This window comes from Aspergillus melleus, assembly GCF_016097325.1.
Source record: "Aspergillus melleus strain CBS 546.65 chromosome Unknown contig3, whole genome shotgun sequence".
Lineage (NCBI taxonomy): Eukaryota > Fungi > Ascomycota > Eurotiomycetes > Eurotiales > Aspergillaceae > Aspergillus > Aspergillus melleus.
The window spans coordinates 1,047,946-1,071,180 of record NW_025763372.1 but is presented as its reverse complement, the minus strand read 5'-3'; the positions used below and the strand labels follow the sequence as shown (position 1 = coordinate 1,071,180).

The window sequence follows — 23,235 nt, the reverse complement described above, 5'->3', positions numbered from 1 at the left end:
TGACCCACTCTCACCTGTCAACTGCAGAAAATGCATACCGTAACCATGTACGGCTGAAGGGTCCCCACATTCCGCAAGCAACATAACATTAGTTTCCCAAATTTAACACAACAATCAAAACACACCCCATGCGTCAATTCCAAGATCGGAAGAATATAGGCCTAAGTAAAACGCCACTTTCCTTGAAAATCCCCGCTCTACCGTAGTCAAACCGAGGTTTCGTCCAGCGGGAGACATAGGACCGCTCCCTCCCTTTGACATCACGGCAGCCGCATAAAATTGACGGACTCTAAACTCTCCTGCATCCGTCGTACCCGTGGTAGTACCACGGGTGGGATATTGCTCTGGAGGAAAGACCGTTCTAGTGCCTTAGATCATGTGCAGGCTTAAATCTAATAGCTTGTTTAGAGTTTACTCTTACCCTGGCCTCGCAATATGAGTGGCGTTGCTTTTGGATAAGCTGGTTACGCCTCGAGGTATATACGTGAGCTACGAATGTTGATTTAAGTTATGTGTTTTAAGCCTCAGTGTAAAGCTTAGGCGCAAGTCTCAAAACGATTAAGTATTAAGAATAATCCGATCTCTTTGTTCTAATAGACCAAAATGGACAATCTGCCAATATCACAGCCGAGGACGGCAACCACACTTATAATGTAGTATTCTTGGTTATGATGGATCGGTCGTCCAAAAAAGCACTGCCCTACGCGGGTAATACGGCAAAGAAGCTTTTAAGAAAATCCTAATGACGTGCACATTGCAAAGCTTGCTAACGGTTTGCGGACAATGATACTATCCTCAACCTGATCCACCCTATCTTGTGCACATATAAAGGCTAATGAAAACCCCCATTGATGAGGCCCTAGATAATTGATTATCTTTCAAGTGTATGTAATCACAGAACATTCACTCCACAAGATGTCACAAATTCAAGAGAAAACCATGAAGGCTATCGTTTGGGAAGGTAAACCCTTCCAGTTGGCTTCGAGAGACAGACCTGTTCCGCATATCAAGGATGCAAATGATATTGTCATCCGTATCACAACAGCTGCAATATGTGGAACAGATTTACACATGTATCACGGCCTCTTCGGCAGCAAAACGCCTCCGTGGATCATGGGCCACGAAGGACTTGGCACAATTGTGGAGGTAGGAGACGGGGTAAAATCCCTCAAGGTCGGAGATCGCGTACTGGCACCTGGAGCGATTTACTGTGGATACTGTGAAAATTGCCATCGTGGTTTACTTACCTATTGCCTCACATTCAACCCACCCACGCTCGTTGATTTTCCTGGGTTTGGGGAAGACTTTGGACCAAACCTAGGCGGTGCCCAAGGTATCCATCGCCTGGCTCAGTCTGTAAAAAGAAATCCCCATAAACAGAATCTATACTGATGAAGTTGTCTAGCGGAGTACATTCGTGTTCCGTTCGCAGACACGTCGTGTCTGAAGCTCCCTTCATCAACGGAGCATGACCTCGACTATATCATCCTGACCGATATCTTCCCATCAGCCTGGCACGCAATTGACTGCTCAGACTTTCAAGCGGGAGATACAGTGGCGGTCTTTGGCGCTGGCCCACTGGGGCTACTTTCTGCCTACTCGGCTATACTACGTGGAGCAAGCACGGTCTATTCAGTTGATCATGTTCCTTCTCGACTGAAGAAAGCAGCCTCGATCGGTGCTATCCCTATTGATTTCACCAAAGGGGACCCTGTTGATCAAATCCTAAAATACGAGCCACGGGGTGTGCGGCGCAGCATCGATTGCGTGGGGTTCGAGTGCGTGAACAGCAAGCTTGAGCCGGAAGAAAACCTAGTCTTCAATAATTGTATCAAAGTTACGGAGGCAACGGGGGGGATCAGCCTTTATGGAGTATACCCTCCTTCTCCGGGCCCAACAGCAGGAACGCCTCTATCAACGGATAAACAAGGAGAGTTTCCTGTGCTTGTAGGGCTTCTCTGGTTCAAGGGTCTTTCAGTCCGAGGCGGCGTGGCTGAGATACAAAGATTTCAGCCCATGCTACAGAAGTTGATTGAGAACGGCAAGGCAAGGCCAAGCTTTATAATTGACGAGGTTCTTTATAGCCTTGATGAAGTACCCCGCGCGTATGAACGGTTCTCCAGTCACAAGATCGGAAAGCCAGTTATACAGTTGGGTTCTTGATCTAAAGGCACAGCTTCCAGGGAGTAAATCTGTATCCGTGGCCATGTTAGCTTAGGGCTTAGGGTCGGAAAGCTGAAAAGTTCGTTCTGTTCTATAGGTAGCTGTAAGGGAATTATCATTAATCATTATGGAATATACCAACCGTGGACATAGGGAGATCTTCTGAAGCTGAAGCTGGAGAGGTCAGAGTTCGCCTCTGTCCAAGTGACATATACACTATCTAGCAGTAGGAAATACACACACACACACAAACAATTTACTAACGACCAGCTTCTAAGAGAAAAAGGCAACTAATACTAATCTATCATATATAGTTAATCCGAACAGCCCTCGGGTCTTATAAGATACCATCCGAACGTAATCTGCTTCTGACGGTACTGTGCCCGAATCTCTCCATTACATCTCGTTGCTTTGTCCTCTGTGAAAGTTTAGCAGTCCTTCGTTGAATAACCTAGATTCTTCTTGATTTGATTATAGGGCGCATACTGCTCCATGGTAAGCTTTTTGAGGATCCCTTAATGCTACTAAAGAGGAGCTATAGGTATATATTTACCTGTGAGTTCTACATATTGCTAAGCATACGTGTGCTAGCATATTCTTGAAAGAAAATTTAAAATGATTTGGTACCAGGACGTTTTGGATATGTGATGCATTCGAAGCTGTGTTGTTTGGCTGCTTCGATAATTGAAAGGTTCGGTGAATGCTGGTGGTTTAAACCAGCCCCTTCGCGCCTTCCTCACAGTATTCTAGGGTTTGATAAACTTGATGATGAAAAGCGTTGATATTGCCAAGCCAGTAATCTTACTATATCCTTTCGTATAAGATGTTTCTGGTTTAGAAAGAGACCTCTGCTAGTGCGATTTAATCACCCTGAACAGGAGTTGCGCCCGCCTCTAGAAGTATTGCTACAACCTGTGGATGATCCCGTTGAATAGCTGACGTCAATGCATTAGCATAAACACCACCAGAAGCATTCACATCAGCACCAGCTTGCAGTAAGATCTTCACCAGATTTTCCCTTCCATATCTCGCTGCAGCCTGGAGCGCATTCCCATGATAGCCGCCTTGAAAGTTAACATCTGCACCAGCGGCCAACAGAGCCTGGACAGCACCTTCACTTCCATAATGAGCTGCTGCTTCGAGTGCACACCCATACATAGAGCCCCCTGCGTTCGGACTAACCCCTCTAGCCAAAAGAAGCTGGACTATCTCCACGCGTCCATATTCAGAGGCTGTACACAGTGCACGATTCGCCGATGAGAGGTCGAAATGCTCTTGCGCGGAAACATGATCTAAAAGCATTCGCATAATCGCTGGACTCCCAAGAGCGGCATGGGTCAAGGCATTTCCGTGTACGCCTCTATGTCCCGTGACATCTGCTCCGTATCGGAGAAGTAGTTGAATGACGGTTACATTTTCCCTGCATCCCCCCACAGCAACCTGCAGTGGGGTTGTAGCTTGTCCATCCTGCATGTTGACATCTGCTCCGTTTCTCAAAGTCTCCTCTAGTCGAGGAATGTCGTTTTCTCTGACAGCTTGATGAAGGTGGGTGGTTTGCAGGTCAGCGTGTGGAAGGAAATAATCATAGTCGTCCAAATCGTCAAACATCCTATGAGACCCGCAGAGTTAGGAACAGCAGGTACTTTCTCAAGGATAAGGCATAACATACATGAAGAGAAGTTTGTATGGCAGTAGGTGCTCTGATACCAAGTGTTCCAGATGTGTACCAGAACTCAGTCCATTAGTTTGGGGCAGCGATGACTTTATGCCACATTTTACCCCGCTCTGAGCTCCAAGTTCTTCTCCGCTATGGCCTCTCCTCCTCCGTCAGGACACAGAAGGCTGTCGTGGTACTTTTGTCACCGGCCTGCGGGCCACTCACAATGCCAATCTCGAGTTCGTGCTCAGGGCTGTGATCCCCAGCTGCCCCGCTTCCTCCCAGTTGCCAGCGTAATTCGATAGCAAGGCGAGGGATGCATTTCATACAGGAGATACTCACTACGCATAAAACATCTCCGATTTCTATGAGTGCCTTTTCTCGAAAGAACTGCAAAGTTGATCGGCTCTTCCGGGCGGAACATCCGAGCCGCCCCGATCCGCGTTTTGAGGCCTACTCACTCTGTAGTAAGTAGTAAAACTTTTGACGTAGAAGTTGCAAATTGATGAAAGTGGAGGAAGTTTTGGCTTTCCAATAGCCAGGATTGGCTATCAATCGCCCGTAGTGGCGGCGGATAGGCTGGACCGTCCATCAACATCCGATAATGAAGTCTAATAGCTCTGCTATAAAGACTTGATGTACGTAACCCTCTGTGAAATCCCCAGGCATGAGTAGGATTCGATACTGGAACGTTCTCGCAAATTCCTTTACTCTGCCACCGCCACAACTCTTTCTTTCGAGACCGATCATGGCATTCCAGAAGACAAATCTTTCTGCTAGAGGCGAGGTCTTTGCTGAGCCGAAGAGTAAGATCCAGTTATTGGAAGTTGTCTGCGACCTGAGGCACCCGGAAACGAATCCAGGCGGGTATATTAGTCTGGGCGTTGCTGAGAATGTGAGCAATTTCTCTTCAAGGTGGTTCAAACCACTTCAATTACTGATCCTGTGCAGACCTTGATGCACGATGAGATAACCGAGCATATGAACCAGAATGTAAGTGACTTCAGCCTTCGCACGTTACATGTGCTCATTGTCCGAGAAGTTTGCCGTCGACAGCCATTCTTTAACTTATGGAGACGGCTTTTCCGGCTCCTATCGCCTTAGAGACACGATTGCACAGTTCATCACTCGCCAATTCAACCCCGTCAACCCAGTTACCAACAACCAGCTACTTGTCACCTCTGGCGTGGGCCAGGCAATTGAGCTCTCCGGGTTCTGTCTCCTGGACAAAGATGACGGCGTCCTGCTAGCTCGCCCGCACTATGGCAATTTTCCAATTGATTTGGGCTACCGAGTCGGGTAAGTGGCTGGCATCCGGATAAACGTCATACTGAATCTGCTGACATGAAGTAAGAGCCAAGATAATCGGTGTCTCTTTTGGTGAAATGGATCCTTTCGGTCCTGAGACGGTGGGCATCTATGAGAAGGCTCTTGCGGATGCCCAACGCCGAGGGATTCGCGTCAAGGCCTTTTTGCTATGTAACCCGCAAAATCCCTTAGGTGAGTACGCACCCTCGAACTTTTCACACATCTTTTGATCCACTAGGACAGGCCGTTGCTACACTCGAGAGGTCCTCGAGATCTATATGCGATTCTGTCAAAAGCATAATCTACATCTTATCGCCGACGAGATTTATGCTCTATCAACTTGGAAGAACCCAGACTTTCCCGATGCCCCTAGCTTCACATCAGTTCTTTCTGTCAAGAAAGAAGGTCTGATTGACCCAAGCCTCGTGCATGCCCTTTGGGGAATGAGCAAGGTCTGAGCCTCAGCTATGTTGCTTGGGTGGGATATACTGACTTTGGTATAGGACTTCGGGTCCAATGGAATTAGACTTGGCTGCGTGATCAGTCAGGACAATGTGAACTTCCTCCGTGCTGCTGAAGCAAACTCCTATTTCTCTTGCCCTTCGTCTCTGTCAGACTTGGCCACCTCACGTATCCTCTCTGACGATGCCTGGGTGGAATCCTTTATACAAACAAATCGCCAGCGCCTAGCGGAAAACTATACCATCACGATCCGGTTTTTGGAAAGCCATCAGATCCCTTACAAAAAGGGTGGGAATGCTGGCGTCTTTGTTTGGGTTGACTTATTTGATCCTATCCGAAGACAAGTGAATGCCACTTTGAAAAAGCAGGCAGAGGCAAGCGTGTCATCTGAAAATGCCGCAAGGGCTCTCGAGACTAAACTCCAAGAGAAGCTGCTGAAGCACAGAATCTTCCTAGCCCTGGGAGCTGACTTTGGGGGCGATGTGTCTGGCTGGTACCGGATCGTGTTCGCTCATGAAAAGGAGTATCTCAGGCTGGGCTTAAACCGTATAGTTGAGGCTCTTGAAGGCTTCCGATGCGAACTTGACACAGGTCTAGCATAAGTTTCAGTGGCTGGAATAAGTTTGAGATAAAAAAGGGGTGGGTTCCCTTCATGGGAGCCCCTCAATTGATCGTGTCCCACTTAGATCATTGGTCACCAGCAATTCGACTTTTGCAAATTCTTCAATTAAAATGCGTGGGCCTGCCATAGACCAGCAAGAGATGATGTTTTGCATAGTTCTATCTACTTCTCGCCCATATTTCAGCACTAATGCTAGCACACCAAACAAATCATAACCGCTCTAAAGATGATATCCTTGCTCTTTATCTAGGCAGTGCTACACTTCAGGATGTTTGTACCTCTATAAGCTCTCGGAAGTCTCTTAACACCTCGTCTCGTACGATGAAGAGCTGACCAGCGTCATTCTAGAATCAACCTCAAATGTCATGATACTCTCATTGATTATGTAGTTAGAAGCATATAACTAGGATTTTGTTGATGTGATTGGTTGATTGGTCTGGAGGTTGGATCCCCCCATACTATATCTTCCAGGTTTTCCACATTGTCTCTCTTTCCTTTCCTTTCTCATCTTTATTGAGGTAATTATTTTGTTTGATGCACTCCTTTCTTTCCTCATTGGTTTAGTTGAAAACCTCGACCGGAGGATTTTGTCTGCTAGCAGTAGGCCACGTTACTCGAAGCTCGTTGCCCCCTTGTTCCTCTTCCTCGCTACGGCACCGTAGTACTTAGAGACGTATGGCACCGGTGCCAATAAGGTTGCGAAGACACACTGAGCAACACGACAGAGCTCCTGGATTACTCGTCTTCGGGGTCCTTACCCCGCATTATCGTGTTAATGTTATGCCCACCAGAGCACTCGCCGCGTTAATCTCGTAGCTATCAATGGTGTACTGATAGCATGAGATATAGAGTTGCATGACCGCGAAGCCGAAGGTTACACTGGCCACAGGGGGCGACCAGAGACTGACATTGGGCCAACTTGTTCCAACCCATCCAGAAGATGCTAATCGGCAGAACAGGCGCCCCAATAATTGCATGGGTAGGACTTTACTCTGGCACGACTCTGTGTTTTCCTTGCGAGCCTCAAACAGCTTACATTTGAAGCGAACATAGGCCGGCCAGATTGTACAGATCTGGAGGTTTAGCTTGTCCGTATGCGCCTATAACTCCTTAGAAAGACTGACAAACCGATAGAAGAAAGCCAACATTGATACCAATGTACTGACAATATACACTGGATTCCTTCCCAAGATCTCAGAAAACGGCGCACTACTCCAGCTCCCCAGACCGAAAGCAATCATGAACAGCGCTGTGCCGAGGAAAGCGAGGCAGCGACTCCATGACAGTAATTCCTTGTCGATATGTTTTATAGGTTCTAACAAATGTACGAGAATCACAGCACGGGGGCTAGTTAGCTGAGCGCGTTGGCGGGCTCATTTGGTATATTTGTTCAGGGTCGGAACCAGGCGGATCATCCGATTGGAGCTTGCCGATCCGCCCCGACCGTCTTCCGTCCACGTCTCGAAGCATCGTTTCTTGTTGAGACATTCACCGAACCAGGACCCGTCCGACCACATGGCGGAACAGTCGGGAAGTACTAGGGGAGCGCCGCGTCATAGGGCTCTCAGGGCATGTGAGCCTTGCAAGCACAGGAAAAAGCGCTGCGATGGCACGGAGCCGTGTGTCACCTGCGTAAGATACCAGCACAAATGCTACTTCTCCCTCGAATCGCATGTTCGACTCAAGCGAGCTCTCAGTCAAACATCCAGGCCGGAACAGACTGCCCCTAGATCCAATCCTGCAGCATTGGGGACCGGACCGACTCTCAAACGGCATGCGGAAGGCAAAGGCCGACAGCTCGGGCGGTCTCGAGAGGCCATCTCTCGAGAAGCCCTCTCTTATGCTTCGTCTAGCAAGTCGCTCGTAGATAGACTACAAGCACACCGTTACGGCGAAGAATCCGACCAGAGGATGCAGTCCGCGCCGTTGTTGGGACCTTCCGCTGAGAATGACGCGACTGCGACGTTGACTTCAGCTCTATCGTTGGACCATATGCAACAGTTCGCAGCAACTTACTTTGAGAGTGTGCATCCAGTATACTCCTTCATGCGCCCAAATCTAGTTCACGAGATGATAGCTGCAAGGTTTTCCTCTCCAGGCGGGGCTCAACCATGTGATGCTATTCTCTTTGGCATAGCTGCCCTTGGCTCGCTTTTTAGCGATGATGTTGACGCAACCCAAGAGAAAAGGCACATGGCTCTTGCTCGAAATGCACAAGCCTGTCTAGATGCTGACATTACACGGACTTCCACACCAAGCTTCGACCTAATATCAGCGTTGGTGCTCAAAACGCTATATCTGCGCTCAACTGCCCGAACCTATGCCACGTGGATTACAAGCTGCACGCTCATGCATAGCGTCGCTATGATGGAGGCAGATATCGAAGGCCTGGATAGTATCGCAAAGTGTCGGGACTTATACTTTGAGCCCCGGCGGACATTGTGGATCGCACGCTTGTTGAACACTTGGATTGCAAACCAGTGTGGTCGGTCGCCAATCAAGACTGCTTTTGATACCTCAATTGTACCACCGACGCCTTCCGATCCTGTTTCTGCTACGCCAGAAGAACAGATGATTTACCTTTATCATATCTCGGAGGAGCTTTCTCCGGATAATCAACCCACATATGAGGAAATCGAACTCGGTATCATAAAGCTAGCTGCGCTCAATTCCCAGCAGTGCCACGACGGGGTTTTGCTATCGCGTACTATAATGGCTCTCTCTTTCCATCGCGTTCTACGATCAAGTGAGAACGCTGATATGGACAGGCAGACATTCGCTCGTCTGGTTGAAATTGGGCTTGATGGTCTACAAGCAGCGAAGCGCCTTGCGCAGCGCCGAAAACCTTGGTGGCATCTAGCCAATGTTCCTTTCCAATTTCTCTGCGCTATGCTCGTCATCGATACATCGAGCTCGTTTGCACAAATCCCAACAGCCTTGCAAGTATTCGAAGACGTGGCGCGTGCCATACCTAGCTCGACGATAACGGAAGCGTTGAAACTCGCAACGAAATTAATTGGTCTCTCAAAATTGCAGAAGACCGAGCAGCTCCAACACCTCGACCAATGCTCCGAGTCTCTTCATCAACATACGTCCCAGTCCGAAGCTACTTCTGACGAGGATGTGCAGATACAGCCTCCAGTGGCCGGGCTTTCCGTGCCATGGGAGATGTTCAATATGGAAGAACTAGGGGGGTTCAGCAGTTTCGATTGGAGCTTACCTAATATGGATATACCTATATTCGATTGCGACATTCCAAATCCTATCATTGAATCTTAACAATCCTTCTCCGGGGAGTTGAAAAATATTTAAAAATGTTTCGAAAACGCTTGGAAATCACTACAAAAAGTAATATCTTCTCGGATCTATAGATATAGGGAGATAGAAAATTATAACCTTTTTAGGTTGGAAGTCGTATATTATAATAACACGATGCTGGCCAATTCTCAACTTATCGCAGCACACTTAGGTTGAAGCGTAAAAGTGGCCAATGAACGAATTACCTGGTTGCCCAATTTGGTCATTGGCCACCTGGCCACCGTAGCACGTCGGAGCACGTCGGAGCACGTCGGAGCACGTCCACAACATGATGAGTTTGCAACGTGGCAATTGTTGGACCTGTTAGACCTGAAGCTTCCGCGGATCATCCGACCCGACTAGGTAACCCGACCCGCTCCTTTCAATAGTTCAAGTAAAGTACAACTGATTCTTCAGCGGCATATATCATAGCTACATCCCCTGTGGTAGTCTATGGCCGATGCCTTCATACGCATCCAGAGTCGATTAGTATACGAGAAAGAACAAGAGGCTCCTGTGCTTTTTGAAGCATTACTCAACCTCCAAAATGTTCGGCATGACGCCTACTGAAGCCACTCGGATGGCCGTTATTAAAGTTGGTATCATAGGGTCGGTTAGGGTCATTTACACTTCGCTCTTGGAACGTATTCTAACTGTTGATAGATGTGGCATGATCACGCAAGTCGTTCATGTGCCCTCTCTGAACTCCCTCTCCCATCTATTTCAGGTCACATACCTTTGCGATGTCTCCGAGGAAGCTATGAAACATAGCCAGCTCAAGATTGCAGGTAGCTGCAGGCCCAAGACTACCCGAAGCGTCGCAGAACTATGCAATGCGCCGGAAGTAGAGCTAGTGTTGATAGCAAGCAATCATGCTTTCCACGCATCCGACGCAGTAGTCGCGCTGCAAGCCAACAAATACGTCTTCATCGAGAAGCCAATTGCTTTAACTTTACAGGATACGGACCGAATCATTGCTGCGAACGAAGCTGCAGGTGGGGCTAGAGTATTCATTGGTTACATGAGGAGATATGCTGCAGCTTTCGTCGACGCAGTCAAAGAAGTTCGAAGCATTGAACAAATACGCTATGTTCGCGTCCGAGATATCATTGGGCCGAATTCTGTCTTCGTGGCACAATCCGGGACGTATCCAAGGACATTTAACGATTATCGCGAGGCGGATTCAGAAGCGCTATGTACAAAATCACGTGATGACATTGAGCAAGCTCTCCAAGCCGAGCTTGGAATTGCCGTCACGAAAGAGACAGGTACGATGTGGGAGATGCTCTCTATCCTTGGCTCACATGATCTGAGTGCTATGCGGGAGATCATGGGTATGCCCAAGGGTGTCATAGGATTCTCACCTTGTGCCACTGTCGGGTCCCCATTTTGGAGGTAAATTTCACTTCGAGACAAACACTGTCTTGGCCAGGCTAACGATGCCATTGCAATTTTCCAATACCCCAACTTCGCGGTCGCATACGAGTCGGGCGTCGACCAAGTCGCAAGATTCGACGCCTCGATAGAGATTTTTGGTGACACCAAGACTGTTAAGGTGTGCATCGATTCTCCGTTCATCAAAGGCTTGCCCACAACGATGGTAGTTAAGGAGACTTTACCGGACGGGTCGTATAAGGAATCCACCACGCGACGGACATACGAAGATCCTTTCATGCTCGAGCTAAAGGAAGTGTACCAATGGGTCGCGGAGGGGAAGATTCTAAAGACCACTCCGTCTGATGCTAGACAGGACCTCGAGATCTTGGGGATGCTGATGAAAGCTGTGACGGCATGGAAGGTTTAGCGGTATACCCAGATATTGAGGGTGGGGGTGCTAAATGTTATTACTAACCGCTATAGTAAGCTTACTACATTTACTTAATATCCTGACTGTTCTACTTTATGTCTTATATCTACCGCTCTGCTTTAGAAGTTTGCTTATGGGGTCATTAGTGCAGATCATGAAACACAGATAGTTCAATAATTAGTATACAGTGAGTCGAAAACAGATTCTACCATGGACGCACACACATTATTACTAGGTCCGTATCCGAAACCGCTCGATTATGCATTAGGCCTGACTGCAAACTTCAGCCTTTTAGGGAAAATCATGTTCGGGGCCCGTTTTATGAGCAGATCAACCTTAGGTGTGCCTTGTATAACAAGGGTATCCTTAGACTTTTCGGCTAACTTTGCCATTATGGATAATCCAGGCGAGGTTCGCTCTGATCGTATTCTAAAGACCAATTCTGCCTACGGGATTGCTCAGTTGTATGATGATGAACCATTTCAATGCCTGGCAAAACCAATATGCTCCCTAAATGACATGAACAAACCCTCCCCCACCCTCATCTAGTTACTCTAGAAGCAGCGCACCCAAAGACTCAACATAACTATACCTTAACCCCCTTCCTCGCAACAATAACCCGCAAGTCCACGGTAGGCCAAAACATATCATACTCCTTCTCAACTTCCTTAATCCACTCCTCCATCTTCTCCCAAGCCTCCTGCATACTCCCCACTCGCCCGGACTGTACCATGACATGCGGAATCGTTGTTCTCCAAATCGTCCCTAGCCATTCTCTCGCCTGACCGCGCAGATCCGCTCTGTCGAGAACAGAATAGGTATGTGTTTCAACCCGAGCGAATCCAACCTTCTTTGCGACGTGTTGGATCTTGTGTGGAGGGTTCAGACAGAATCCGACGTGCGACATGCCTTCGTTTGTGAGTACGACGATATTAGAGATAGTTTTGAGTTCGAGGCTAGGGAGTTGGATTCTGCCGAGGGTCGAAGAGTCGGTTTCTGTCCATTGGAGGTAGCCGTTTGGCCCTGCGGTTTTGTAAGCGAGAGGAAAAGTGAGAGGAGCAGCGCGGATTAAGAATGGAAAAGAAGAAATAATTATGTATGGGGGAGTGAACGTACTCAAGATCTCCAACAAATTCCTCACGGAAGCCTCATACTCCTCCTCTCGAAGGGCAGCAACTAAAAGACTTACATTCACAAGGTCATATTTTCCCCGATATTGCTCTGGAAACCGGTTCCGAATGTCATGGACCAGGAATTCGATCTCATAGCCCGGGGCAACCGTCTTCTCTGTGGAAGGGAACTGGTCGGCGGAGATATCAAACCCGTGTAGAGTGAGTGACGAGCTGTGGTTGTTAACAGAGCGAAGATAATCAGGGAGAGAAGTGATCCACAGCCTGGTTTCATTCTGTCAGTGTCTCTGCCTGCCTTATCCCATGGGGCTGGGTTATGTGCATACCCCGTTCCAGTTGCGACGTCTGCGATAGTAATCAGCGAGTGCCTTGGGATCGAGGGATGAATGAGCTCGTTGTTGACTAAGTTGGTGAAGTCTATTACACTTCTTCCGTTAGCCAGATACAATCTTCGAAGAAGAGCAGAAGAAGACCTTTTGGATTCATCGAGGTGTCGATCAAAGATGTAGGCTGATTCGGCTACTTCTCCCATGACGATCGATGTGTATGATAAGTGCGCTTTGCTTTTGATGGTATGAGGGCTTGAGACGTTCTTCCAGTTCTATATATAGTCTTGTATCGATTCATTAACCGGTAACTGATTCCGAGAGTTCAATTACGCCGACGTTACTTATCCAGAAAAGCCGCATGAAAGAGGTTTCTCATTTAGAAGGAATGCATGAAAGACGCCGTAGCACAAGACGAGTAGAGTCCGCATTTGGCTTCCTGGAAACGCAAACCGGTTTTTGGTAAGGTTCATAAGTTCGATTTAAGTGTTGCGAAAGTATTGGTCTTCGGCACGAGACTTTAATTCAATCATACATCCACGCTCCTTATATTGCAATTGCCTTCATGACGTCAAATTTCTTCATTCAGTCTACTACATTTGCCCGATCTACCCATCGCCATTCACTTGAAACCTAGCCCTAGACACCAAACGCCACGCCATACAGATACCATCACGCACCTCGAACCTTACCCGGAAGTTTGGAAAAGAGGTAGCTGAAGATTTCTCGGCTCTTATATAGATTCTCCACGCGTAAACGTTCATTGTACAAGTGCGCGTTGTCACTGGCTTGTCCGCACGGCAGATTAGCTGCCGGGGCGGAGAATTCCTTCTCGAGGAACCGAATTGTAGGGATGGATCCTCCCTCTCGGATATAGATGGGTCGCACGCCTGACGGCCCGGAGATGGGCCCGGTGGCAGGTGTGACAGGCGTCTCATTATGAGACACTGGGGAGGACTCGCGCGTCGCGTCGCTCGAGGAGACGGCGCCCGATTTGTGTGTTAGCGTCGACGAGGTCGGAACGGTCCTACTGAGGGATGACCGTTTCCGAGATGACCTTTTCCCAGCGGAGGATGTAGTGGTCGACATGATGATGCGGTCGATGTGGGAGGCCAGGCTGTCGGACGAGTCCTTCCGTTTGATCGCAGGTCCCGCCGGCTCCTTGGATGGGGCCGCTCGTTCTTGTGGGCTCCGCTGGATAGGGGGGTATTGGTGCTTTTGGTTCTGCTGGTCCGGTGTCCATGCGGCCGTGATGGCCTCGTCCAGAGTCTCAAACATTTCGTTATCCGGGTCGCCGAGCCAGGGATCGGATTTGCCCGTGATCTCGACGGTCAGATCGTTCTGCGAACCTAAAAGGTCATACTGTTCTTGGGCATACATGGTCAATCTAGCGGCTATGTCGTCCGCTTCTTGATTTGGCACCAGTCGCACCGATAGACTGGCTTTCGCCTTTCGAGAGATGGTGGTCGTCGTGCTTTTATTGTTACCCGGGACTTCGACGGAATGAATCGTGAGTGACGGCTCGCGCCAACGATGCATGAGGGAATTTATCAGGGCCTCGCGGTCCGCGATCTCAGGATGCCGCTGGAGAAGAATTTGTGCAATATCGGCGTAGCGCTGCTTTTCTGCCTCCGTGAGAGGCAGGACCGGGTCTTGAACGCCGGGGATATTGATGCGCCCCCTGGGCCCCACTAGGGTGCCTAGAAGTAGCGTGAGGTCCTTCAAGGGCTCGTCCAACAGTGCACTTCCATCGATACCACTGTGAAGGTCTGGATGATCACTGGAAACAATCAAGTTGGCATGGACGACGCCACGCAGGCCATACGTCAAGCAAGGGTTGAAATCGTCTAGCCAGTAACTGTTCGCCAACAGGATATAGTCCACCGGACCGATTTGAGATTTGTGTGCCCGGACTGTCTCGTGAAATCCCTGGGAACCGGACTCTTCCTCGCCTTCGATAATGAACACAACATCGCAGGGAAGTGCCTTCTGTCGAGCAAGTTCGGCGGCTGCATAAAGGGCTGCCAGAATGGGACCCTTATTATCCGAGACACCTCGACCATACAGAAACCCGTCCATAGAAGTCAACTGGAACGGATCAGTCTTCCATTTGGCCCGATTGGCGTCGGCTCCGACCACGTCGTAATGTCCGTAGAACAAGATGGTTTTGTCAACCTTATTCGGAGATGTCGCATTGAACCGCGCATGCACGATGGGGTTTGTGTCCTCTCCAGTGGTTAGGAGCTTTGTCTTGGCCCCTAAGTAGATGCAGTGTCGTCGTAGAAATGCTGCACCTTGGTTGCATTCACCGGAAAACTTTGGACTAGCCGAAACGGTCTTGAAACCAACAAATTTCGCCAGGCAGTTCACCATTTCGTCTGAGCATTGCGTTAGTAAGTTTTCATAAATAGGAACTCTCTCATCATACCGTTATTGATTCGAGGCAGTTCGCCCTGGCTCAACGACACCTCCGTCACATCCCAAATACCAACCGTGTTATCGTTGCCTCCGGTGGCGTAGATAAGTCGGTCCTTGTATTGACCAGCAGCAGATGCCAGCATCGTACCCTCATGAGCCGCCCAGCTGCCAACCTCTTCAAAACGAGAATTGAATTTCTGATTTCGGAAGTTAGTAATTCTCCAGTGCCGAATCCACAGGGCTCCAATGCCGTACCTTCACAATTCCGTTGGAATCGCCACAAACTGCTACACCGTGAATGATATCGACAGCCCATAAGTCGCCCGTATGCCGAGTGATGCGCTTCACCAACTGATGAGAGTCGAGGTTCCAGATGTTCAAGGCACCTCCGGCTAGACCACAATAAAGGAAAGATCCATCCACAGCGATCGAAAGAACCGGGTCCCCATTCTGAAGCTTGGCCATTTGAGTAGGAACGGCATTGGATTTGTTTTGTTCCAAGCGCCATAACTTGACAACGCCATCACCAGCACCGGTCAAAAGCACCTCTTCGCTCGGTGCCGACTCCATCAATCCTCGAACTAGGAGCATCGTATATACATAGCCGTGATGCGAGAATAACCTATGATGGTCGCGCTTGAAGGTCAGGACTTGACCACCCTCGGTGACCGGGCGGACTCCATCAGATCCTGCCTCAGGTCTCGGAGCGCGAGAGCCGTCGGGACCGCGAGAATCAAAGAAACGATGTGTACGCTTCGAAAGTTGGGCGGTCGACAACTGCGTCGTAGCAGCGTCGGCCTGGGATATATCACACCACTGGAACACTGTCAGACCACTAGTCACGGATGATGATGACGATAACAACCTACCTGAATACTTGTGTTTTGTCCACCGCAATAGATGGTGTTCAAAGTCGACGAGTAGGCTACCGCGAAGATATCACCCACATCATGGTGTGTATGAATAGAGTATAGTCGATCGAATGTTCTGGTCGACCAAACCTGCGATATCGGTCAATCCTACGGACCATAATGAATGGGGCTGAGAAATTGGAGATACATTAATGACGGAGTCTCCACCACTCGAGAAGAGTAGATCGCCGTCTTCAGACAGGTAAAGATCAAGAACACTTTCTTGATGCGCGTGCACCGAGAGGACTAGATCATATGTCTCGAGAGACCAAGCCTACCACGGATGAGTCAGTCGGCTCCCGGCAATGAATAAGACACCACGTACGACGATGTCTCCGCCTTGGAGACCTGCGAAGACACATTCATTATCTATAACCAAGGCCAAGACCGATCTGCTGGCCTGGACGCGGTGACCGATACCGCACTCTATCGGCGACTTGGGGTCATTGAGATCCTCGTGGGCGGAAAGTGAGGATTCCCAGGTTTTGGTCTGTTCATCGATTTCCGAGGTACTATCCGACTCGACAATTGCTGTGGGATCCATCGCCGGCATAACGAGCCGACTAGAGCCTTAGCCTATTTGTCCTTGTCTGGGGGTTGATATATACGTTGGGAAAAAAAAGATGATTCAATGGCCTTTGTTCACGTGACAGCAGTGCAACAGCTTCGGAGTTACAGGGCCACAGGATTTAAAGGGAAAAAAGATGTAAAGAAAATAGAACAAAAAAAGATAGAGGTACAGATTAAACGGAGCACACAAAATACATCACCCTCAAACCAGGACGGGCAACGTCGCTAAATTTGCGGTGGACAGACGGAGCAGGAAGGAAGAAATGATGACTGGTCGAATGTCGTGATTTCGATGGCGGTGATGGCACCTGTGGCGGTGCATCCGAAACGCCCCAATGCGGAAAGGCTCAGGAGATGCTGTGACGGCGGTCGACTCACCTCGTGTCTCCTGTCCACGGTATCCCTGCCGGCAGTAGCTCGATGCACAGAGCGTTTTGTCGGATGATCTTTTCGGAGGTGTTAGTCCGCAGAGATTGAGAGGCGGAAAAGATACTTCCATTAGGCTTTGGGGAAGGCGTCTCTCGGACGAAATACGAGCCAAGTCCGAGGAGGACGGCAGGAAGGTGTGGCAATTACTGACCTGGGTTCCCAGAGCAGACGTGCTATGAGAGAGTCATTCTTGCAGGGAGGCATCTTTCAATATGGCCCATTGAAAATGCGAGGGAGAAGAAGAAAACGGAGTGGCTGAGAGTTGAAATGTGTCGCCAAAGAGACCTATGACGGTGACCGCCGTATATATGTCTAAGGACAGCAACCAAGTGACCTTGCTACGTAGGTTGGGCTTGGGATTAGATAAAGAACCTGATCTGCACAAAGCCCTGAGATTTCATTGCATCTTCTAGGATGACTCTGCATGCCGCTGCTGGTTATCTGCGACCAGGGGATGCGTAGAAGCTGCGATCGGAGTGACGGGGAGAATTGCTTTTTCCTTTCCCCTTTTTTTCTTATCGTGGCAGAGCTCCGCAGGATGCTTTTTCCCAGCATTGTCAGGGCAAGATAGAGAGATAAGTCAAATCCGAGCAAGGCAAGCAGTGCAGGCAGAACAGTTGGCAGATATACTTCAGTTGGTCAACAACGAGCAGCTGCTGAGTCAGGGGCTGTATCTACGGCGTATGGTACGGTAATGTTGGTAAGGCTGACGGGAGCCCCGCTGTCCGTCCCGAATAGGCAAAATGTTGCATAAGCCACAGTGGCGGTGGCAGCCTGCGCCAATCAGGGGGCGTGACATCACCGCCATTTCTGTCAGTCCCTCCATCGGAGTCCATCCCCCTGCACAAATCCTTCCGGCTATCTTACTTCTTATTCAATATTACTCCCAGACGATGAAATATTGTCGTATCGCCTTAGTTAACTCGTCGGGTCAAATCATGATTCCGTCCAATATCCATGATTCAATCTCTGCAGTGTCATCCGCCTCATCAGGTACCATTGGTGTCTCTCTCTCCCCCTCCTTCATCTCTACCCAACTGTTCCCCGACCACCAATGATGCGGTAGAGTAGCGCCGTGACAGCAAATGCGGTCCCCACGGATCGCCTGTTCGTGCTGCAACCATTCATATTCCTTTTTCCCAGGGGCTATTTGACACATCCTGCTGCCTTGTTTCTCAGCATCACCGGCACCCAACCAGTCCAAACGGTCCTAAGCGGGCCCTGATCCTGTTCGTTGCTTCGTGCCCATAATTTTAGGCGCCTGTGTCGGTCTCCTCACTTTATTTGATGGTCATTTAATTCCCCAGCCCCCTCACTTTCTTTCCTTTCTTTCCTTGTCCTCCATTCTATCTCCCCATCTTGCATTTTCTTTCGTTGCCGCTTAGCGCTTTTGCAGCGTGGCCGTGTCGTCATCTCGCTTTGGCTGCTCAGCTGCAGGCAACTCGCCGCTTTATCATCACTAGAAGCTCCGACCATACAGAGCTGAATTCGCAAATCATCCCCGAAGGCATCAATTTTCTGGTCTATAAAAATTTGCCTCCCCATACTTCAGCCTTTGACATTTTTAAACTAGCGGTCCCGTCTTCCGATCTTCCCCTTTTCTATCGCTGTTGAACTCCTGTTCTAGACCCCAATCCAACAGTTCAAACTCTGAAAGAACGGGCCAAATTTCTCCACCCGCCGGGATTTAGTCGCGATAATTATACACTGGCCCGCTCGCCTACACCGCTCGTCCGGAGCTTTTTGCGGATCTTTAAAGGGCGATCCCTTTTTTCCCTCTTCCTCTGATCGCTACTCCGGAAATTTTGATGTCGTTGGGCTTGTCCTGTCGACCGGCAAATCGGTTGCAAGAGTTGACTACAATTGTCCGCTTCCTGAATCAGCATAGACTTTAGCATACGACATCTCCATTGCAATCATGCCTCTCGGCGAGACAGTTACCGTGCTTAACAAGTCCGGCAAAGTAGTCAGCACGGTGCGTGACGAATGCTCATACTCTCTTCGATACTCGAACTGATCCTAACCCTTAACAGGGTAAACAATTGTTTGGCGTCTTCAGTCATGCCAGAGATGCATATCGCGAACGCAAATCCCAGTTTCAGTCGGAACGCAACGCCAAAATCGCCGAGCAAGAAGCCTTGAGAGGCCTGCAAACTTATACCATCGAAGACGCGCCCTCAGTTGCCTCTTCCCGCAGGAGCCGTTCTCGACATCATTCTGGCCGCAGCCATCATCATCGTCACCATTATGAGGGTTCTGAATATGAACAAGACTTGCATTCTGTGGCCTCGCGCCCGCACTCCTCCCACCAGCGTCCTACAGACATGGTTCGCCGCCACACCCATCATGAGATTGCGCTTCGCGAGCCTCAGGGGCGGCCGATGACCGGTCGCTCTCGCTCGGATGCCCAAGTTGATATGGACTTGGCATACGGCGACTTTCATCCCTCTGCGCTGGAACGTCAGCCGGACAATCAGCTGCAAAAGATCGATGACCCGGAATTGAATGGCCTCGTTGGTCGGGCACAATGGCTCCTGGAGGAGGCTAACTGTGTCCATCACAGTGCAACACATACAATCGCTCACCTTCAGAAGAACCCGGACGCCATGGCAGCCGTGGCGCTTACTTTGGCGGAGATCAGCAATTTGGCCACCAAGATGGCGCCCGCCGCACTCTCTGCTTTCAAGACGGCGGCACCCGGTGTTTTTGCCCTGCTTGCCAGCCCTCAGTTCTTGATCGCAGCCGGGGTTGGCCTTAGTGCGACCATCGTCATGTTTGGTGGATATAAGATCATCAAACACCTGCAGGGTGGAAATAACAAGGAGATAAGCGCCCCACCGGGCGATCCAGGTGTTCCCCCAGGTGCTGAACCACAAGAATCGATGGACGACATGATGGAAATCAACACCGAATGTTTGAGCGGCGTGGAGATGTGGCGGCGTGGCGTGGCTGATGCCGAAGCATTCAGCGTCGGCACGTCGGTTGACGGTGAATTTATCACGCCAACAGCTGCCGCCATGTCCGGCATTGATGTGACGACGGCGCGTATGACGAGAGATCCTCGTTTCAAGTTCGACGACGATGGTTCCGTGGCATCTTCACGGCGGTCTCGTCGATCCCGGACTTCCCGAGCCCCATCCCGTTACTCCAGAATGGAGCCCATGCCCGAATCCTACATCGGCTCTCGGGGAGGTGGTGCGAAGTCTTTCTTTGGAGGAGAATCGAGGGCGCCCTCTAAAGCTCCCTCGAAGGCCCCCTCAAGGGCCCCGTCCAAGGCCCCATCAAAGGCCCCGTCCAAGGCTCCTTCCAGAGCCCCGTCCAAGGCGGAATCGCGATACTCCGAGAAAGAAGTGAAACCGGAGAAGAAGAAACGATCAAGCAGATTGCGACTCATGTTTACTGCTTAACCTACGACCTACACGGATTATTGATTATACGACAGACCACACGACCATTGTATATGCTTTTGTGCATCTCCTTGCCTGCTCTCATGCCTCGCCAGAGAATGTTTATTTTTTCTGATCTCATTTATGGCCAGCAACGGAATTGGATATTTGATGTTCCCACCATGGGCTTAGCGAATTGTGCTTTCTTTACCTTTCCTTGCACTTTACACATTTTGGACTTTCTTCGCTTTCTTCATGTTCCTCTTCTGTTGGTTTTCTATTCTTTTTTCACCTTGGGCCTCGGATTTATGATGTTTGTTTGATTTGATAGTTTTCTGCATAGCGGTGTTGGAGTGATATCCTTATTTACATTTTGTTCGAAAAGCGATAAACCCGCGGTGGTTCCTGGGCTTTGATAACTTAAGCTTTCTATATCTAGAGATCCCTGAATGGAATATAGAACTGAGCTTACAGAGACTAGCGCATTCTATGTGATACCTATGTATAACCTCAACATCCAACTCTGATTCTCATTAGATGCAAGATTTAATACACCATCCCCAAGCATACATATGCACGATTTTCACGCTTACTTGGCCCTTTTTTCACTAACATGAACATCAGACCCGGTACTACTCTCCATGCTTTCTTGAGTGTCCCTATCAAGAGACATGCTCTGAAGGCCTTGTTGAAGAGACTCAACCTCAGGACACTTTCGCTTTTCAGTGATGGCTCTTGTAGGGATAATAATATTAGCTGCCCGGCGAGCCTTAACGGACCAGTTAAAGCAGATACGCGCGCATTCGACGACTGCTTTGACTTTACTATCGCTAAAGTTCGAAATCTGGCCCCCCAGAATAGCCATCTCCTGACACTGAACCCAGAACTTGTTATATTGGTCTTGACTGCGAGAGGCCCTGGTGCGTGAGAAATCGGGCCGTTCTCGGAGAGCACAGGAGGGTTCGCCGATAATTTCGCCAGGCTGTAGCAGTTGAATTGCATCCAGCCTTGGCATGGTCTGATAAGCTCCTCAAGCGATAAAATGTTTGACTTCGGATCATTCTGATTAGCTACATGGTGTCTTTCGGTTTCCAACGCCTCGCTGAATAACCGTAGACCACACCGCATCAACTCCTCAAGCAAGGCAAATGCCCACGGAAGGAAGTCGAGATGTCCAATTAGATAGCCACTCCAGCTCAGGTGGTCGTAGCTTGCAAACCTCGTCTGCCCAGTAGGTGTGTATGCCCTCCACAAGATAAGGAAGATCGGTCCAGAGGTGTTGGCCGTTCGGAAAGATCGCCTCTTCTTCTCGATCCTCAGATGAACCACCACCTTCTTTAAGTCTGGTGATTGTCCCAAGCTGTTTGAATTGTAGGATCATCAGAATCAAATCTCTCTTGCCGAAACAGTGAGGGTACGTAGATTCTTTGGCGAGTTCAAGGAAATGTCTCCACGTCTTGCGCATCGGTTGTTCCATATCCGCGGTACTGATTTCTCGCGTCATATACCCGTTACCCAAGCGATGCACTGCGATACAAATCTCGGGGTACGTTTTACCTTTTGTTTCGGGGGTGGCGCTGGCTGTGCTAATCGAGATATCGGGCATTGCGGTGAAGTATCTGCGGTGTACACAAGGGAGGATAAACAGGGTAAATGCTTGCGCTTGAACTCGGATATAGAAGGAGTTGAGGTAAACGCAAGAAACAAGAAGCTAGGATCTTTCTGTTTCGACGGTAAGGGGTAATAAAAGGATTCTTGATCTGCGACGTTTGGTCCATTGAGAAGATGCACTGGCTTGACTTCTTCAGAAGTGCATTCCCTCTTCGTTCCCTCCCTTTGTCGGTTGGGCCTGTTTGCATTGTCTTTCATGGAGCAATTCTAGGTCCTTCCATACTCCCAATCGATGAGCAATTTCTGTTCCTTTCTTTTTTTTCGTTTGCTTGCGTACGCCAGCATTTGTTCAGTGCGTTGACCAGGTTCCTGATGTGTTTCTTCGCCTCCCTTTCCCTTCCCCTCTCTTTCTCTCCCTCTCTTCACCATCTCTTTCTACCAGAACAGAATCCAAACACCTACCTGACTGGTTGGATTGGAGCCAGTTTCTTCAAGTCTGGTCACAGGGGATGGGACATGGCCATTGGAGTCGCACTTGACATATAAAGCATGAAATATTGATAACGGCGCTTCTGTCTCTCACGCTCTCTTCATGAGGAATTGTTACTGACGGTACTAACAGGCATCCAATTCTCCATTATACGGTTCCTTATTTATTTCCCAGTTAGAACCCTAGAGAGGATTACACACACCAAGCAAGTAACTGTTTGTATTCCAGAAACTTTTTGACTTGGCTCAACTAAATCTTTGTCGGTTTCGCGGCACCATGTCTCTAGTGTCAAGGTCTGGTTGATGCTTGTTGATAGCCAACCAAATCCGGTCTTCATTGGCAAGGACAAACGGAGGCAGTAGGACCTGGAAAGCTAAGAAACAGGGATGAGCAGACTAGGAGTGCATGCGATTCAGGTAATACGATAGCCCCTCCATATCAGGCTGAGCGTCAAGCAAGTCCATTGCAGGAACATGGCATTCGGAATTCCTACAATTTCCACAAACCCGCCTCAGCCCAGCCATTACGACATAATGCCGGCGAATCTCAGATCACCTGCATTCGGCCACGCGGATAGCTTCCGACATCCTGACAACCAGCAAACAAAAAAAAGAGACCATGGCGCTGAGTCGAATTCGGCGGCGGAAT

The 23,235-nt window shown here is 49.2% G+C and overlaps 8 protein-coding genes across 8 annotated transcripts; 4 read left to right on the top strand and 4 right to left on the bottom strand.

The window, feature by feature from the left end:
* Positions 1 to 2,710: 2,710 nt before the first annotated feature.
* On the bottom strand, positions 2,711 to 3,961 carry LDX57_013061 (ankyrin repeat domain-containing protein). Its single transcript, XM_046094814.1, has one exon. The coding sequence runs from the start codon at positions 3,769 to 3,771 to the stop codon at positions 3,025 to 3,027; it is 747 nt and encodes a 248-aa protein (XP_045943027.1). The 5' UTR covers positions 3,772 to 3,961; the 3' UTR covers positions 2,711 to 3,024.
* A 607-nt stretch (positions 3,962 to 4,568) lies between these two features.
* LDX57_005379 (pyridoxal phosphate-dependent aminotransferase) lies at positions 4,569 to 6,192 on the top strand (the record flags this gene model as incomplete). The annotated part of the gene is made up of 6 exons (XM_046087060.1): positions 4,569 to 4,715; positions 4,772 to 4,813; positions 4,863 to 5,119; positions 5,175 to 5,320; positions 5,372 to 5,580; positions 5,632 to 6,192. 6 exons carry the CDS (start codon positions 4,569 to 4,571, stop codon positions 6,190 to 6,192), a joined length of 1,362 nt encoding a protein of 453 aa, XP_045943026.1.
* A 1,535-nt stretch (positions 6,193 to 7,727) lies between these two features.
* On the top strand, positions 7,728 to 9,491 carry LDX57_005378 (Zn(II)2Cys6 transcription factor; the record flags this gene model as incomplete). The annotated part of the gene is made up of 1 exon (XM_046087059.1): positions 7,728 to 9,491. The coding sequence occupies one exon, from the start codon at positions 7,728 to 7,730 to the stop codon at positions 9,489 to 9,491; it is 1,764 nt and encodes a 587-aa protein (XP_045943025.1).
* A 565-nt stretch (positions 9,492 to 10,056) lies between these two features.
* LDX57_005377 (Gfo/Idh/MocA family oxidoreductase) lies at positions 10,057 to 11,313 on the top strand (the record flags this gene model as incomplete). Its single annotated transcript, XM_046087058.1, has 3 exons — positions 10,057 to 10,118; positions 10,173 to 10,884; positions 10,942 to 11,313. The coding sequence occupies 3 exons, from the start codon at positions 10,057 to 10,059 to the stop codon at positions 11,311 to 11,313; spliced, it is 1,146 nt and encodes a 381-aa protein (XP_045943024.1).
* Positions 11,314 to 11,902: 589 nt separating this feature from the next.
* LDX57_005376 (putative LaeA-like methyltransferase) lies at positions 11,903 to 12,978 on the bottom strand (the record flags this gene model as incomplete). The annotated part of the gene is made up of 3 exons (XM_046087057.1): positions 11,903 to 12,339; positions 12,433 to 12,710; positions 12,773 to 12,978. The coding sequence occupies 3 exons, from the start codon at positions 12,976 to 12,978 to the stop codon at positions 11,903 to 11,905; spliced, it is 921 nt and encodes a 306-aa protein (XP_045943023.1).
* A 466-nt stretch (positions 12,979 to 13,444) lies between these two features.
* On the bottom strand, positions 13,445 to 16,654 carry LDX57_005375 (glutamine amidotransferase subunit DUG2; the record flags this gene model as incomplete). The annotated part of the gene is made up of 6 exons (XM_046087056.1): positions 13,445 to 15,150; positions 15,201 to 15,387; positions 15,446 to 16,006; positions 16,060 to 16,191; positions 16,250 to 16,375; positions 16,427 to 16,654. The coding sequence occupies 6 exons, from the start codon at positions 16,652 to 16,654 to the stop codon at positions 13,445 to 13,447; spliced, it is 2,940 nt and encodes a 979-aa protein (XP_045943022.1).
* A 2,364-nt stretch (positions 16,655 to 19,018) lies between these two features.
* On the top strand, positions 19,019 to 20,507 carry LDX57_005374 (uncharacterized protein; the record flags this gene model as incomplete). Its single annotated transcript, XM_046087055.1, has 2 exons — positions 19,019 to 19,075; positions 19,134 to 20,507. The coding sequence occupies 2 exons, from the start codon at positions 19,019 to 19,021 to the stop codon at positions 20,505 to 20,507; spliced, it is 1,431 nt and encodes a 476-aa protein (XP_045943021.1).
* A 1,114-nt stretch (positions 20,508 to 21,621) lies between these two features.
* On the bottom strand, positions 21,622 to 22,092 carry LDX57_005373 (uncharacterized protein; the record flags this gene model as incomplete). Its single annotated transcript, XM_046087054.1, has 1 exon — positions 21,622 to 22,092. One exon carries the CDS (start codon positions 22,090 to 22,092, stop codon positions 21,622 to 21,624), a length of 471 nt encoding a protein of 156 aa, XP_045943020.1.
* Between the last annotated feature and the right edge of the window lie 1,143 nt (positions 22,093 to 23,235).

Bases quoted from the DNA above. Each gene is read 5' to 3' on its own strand.
- LDX57_013061 (XM_046094814.1), bottom strand. From the start codon at position 3,771: ATGTTTGACGATTTGGACGACTATGATTATTTCCTTCCACACGCTGAC.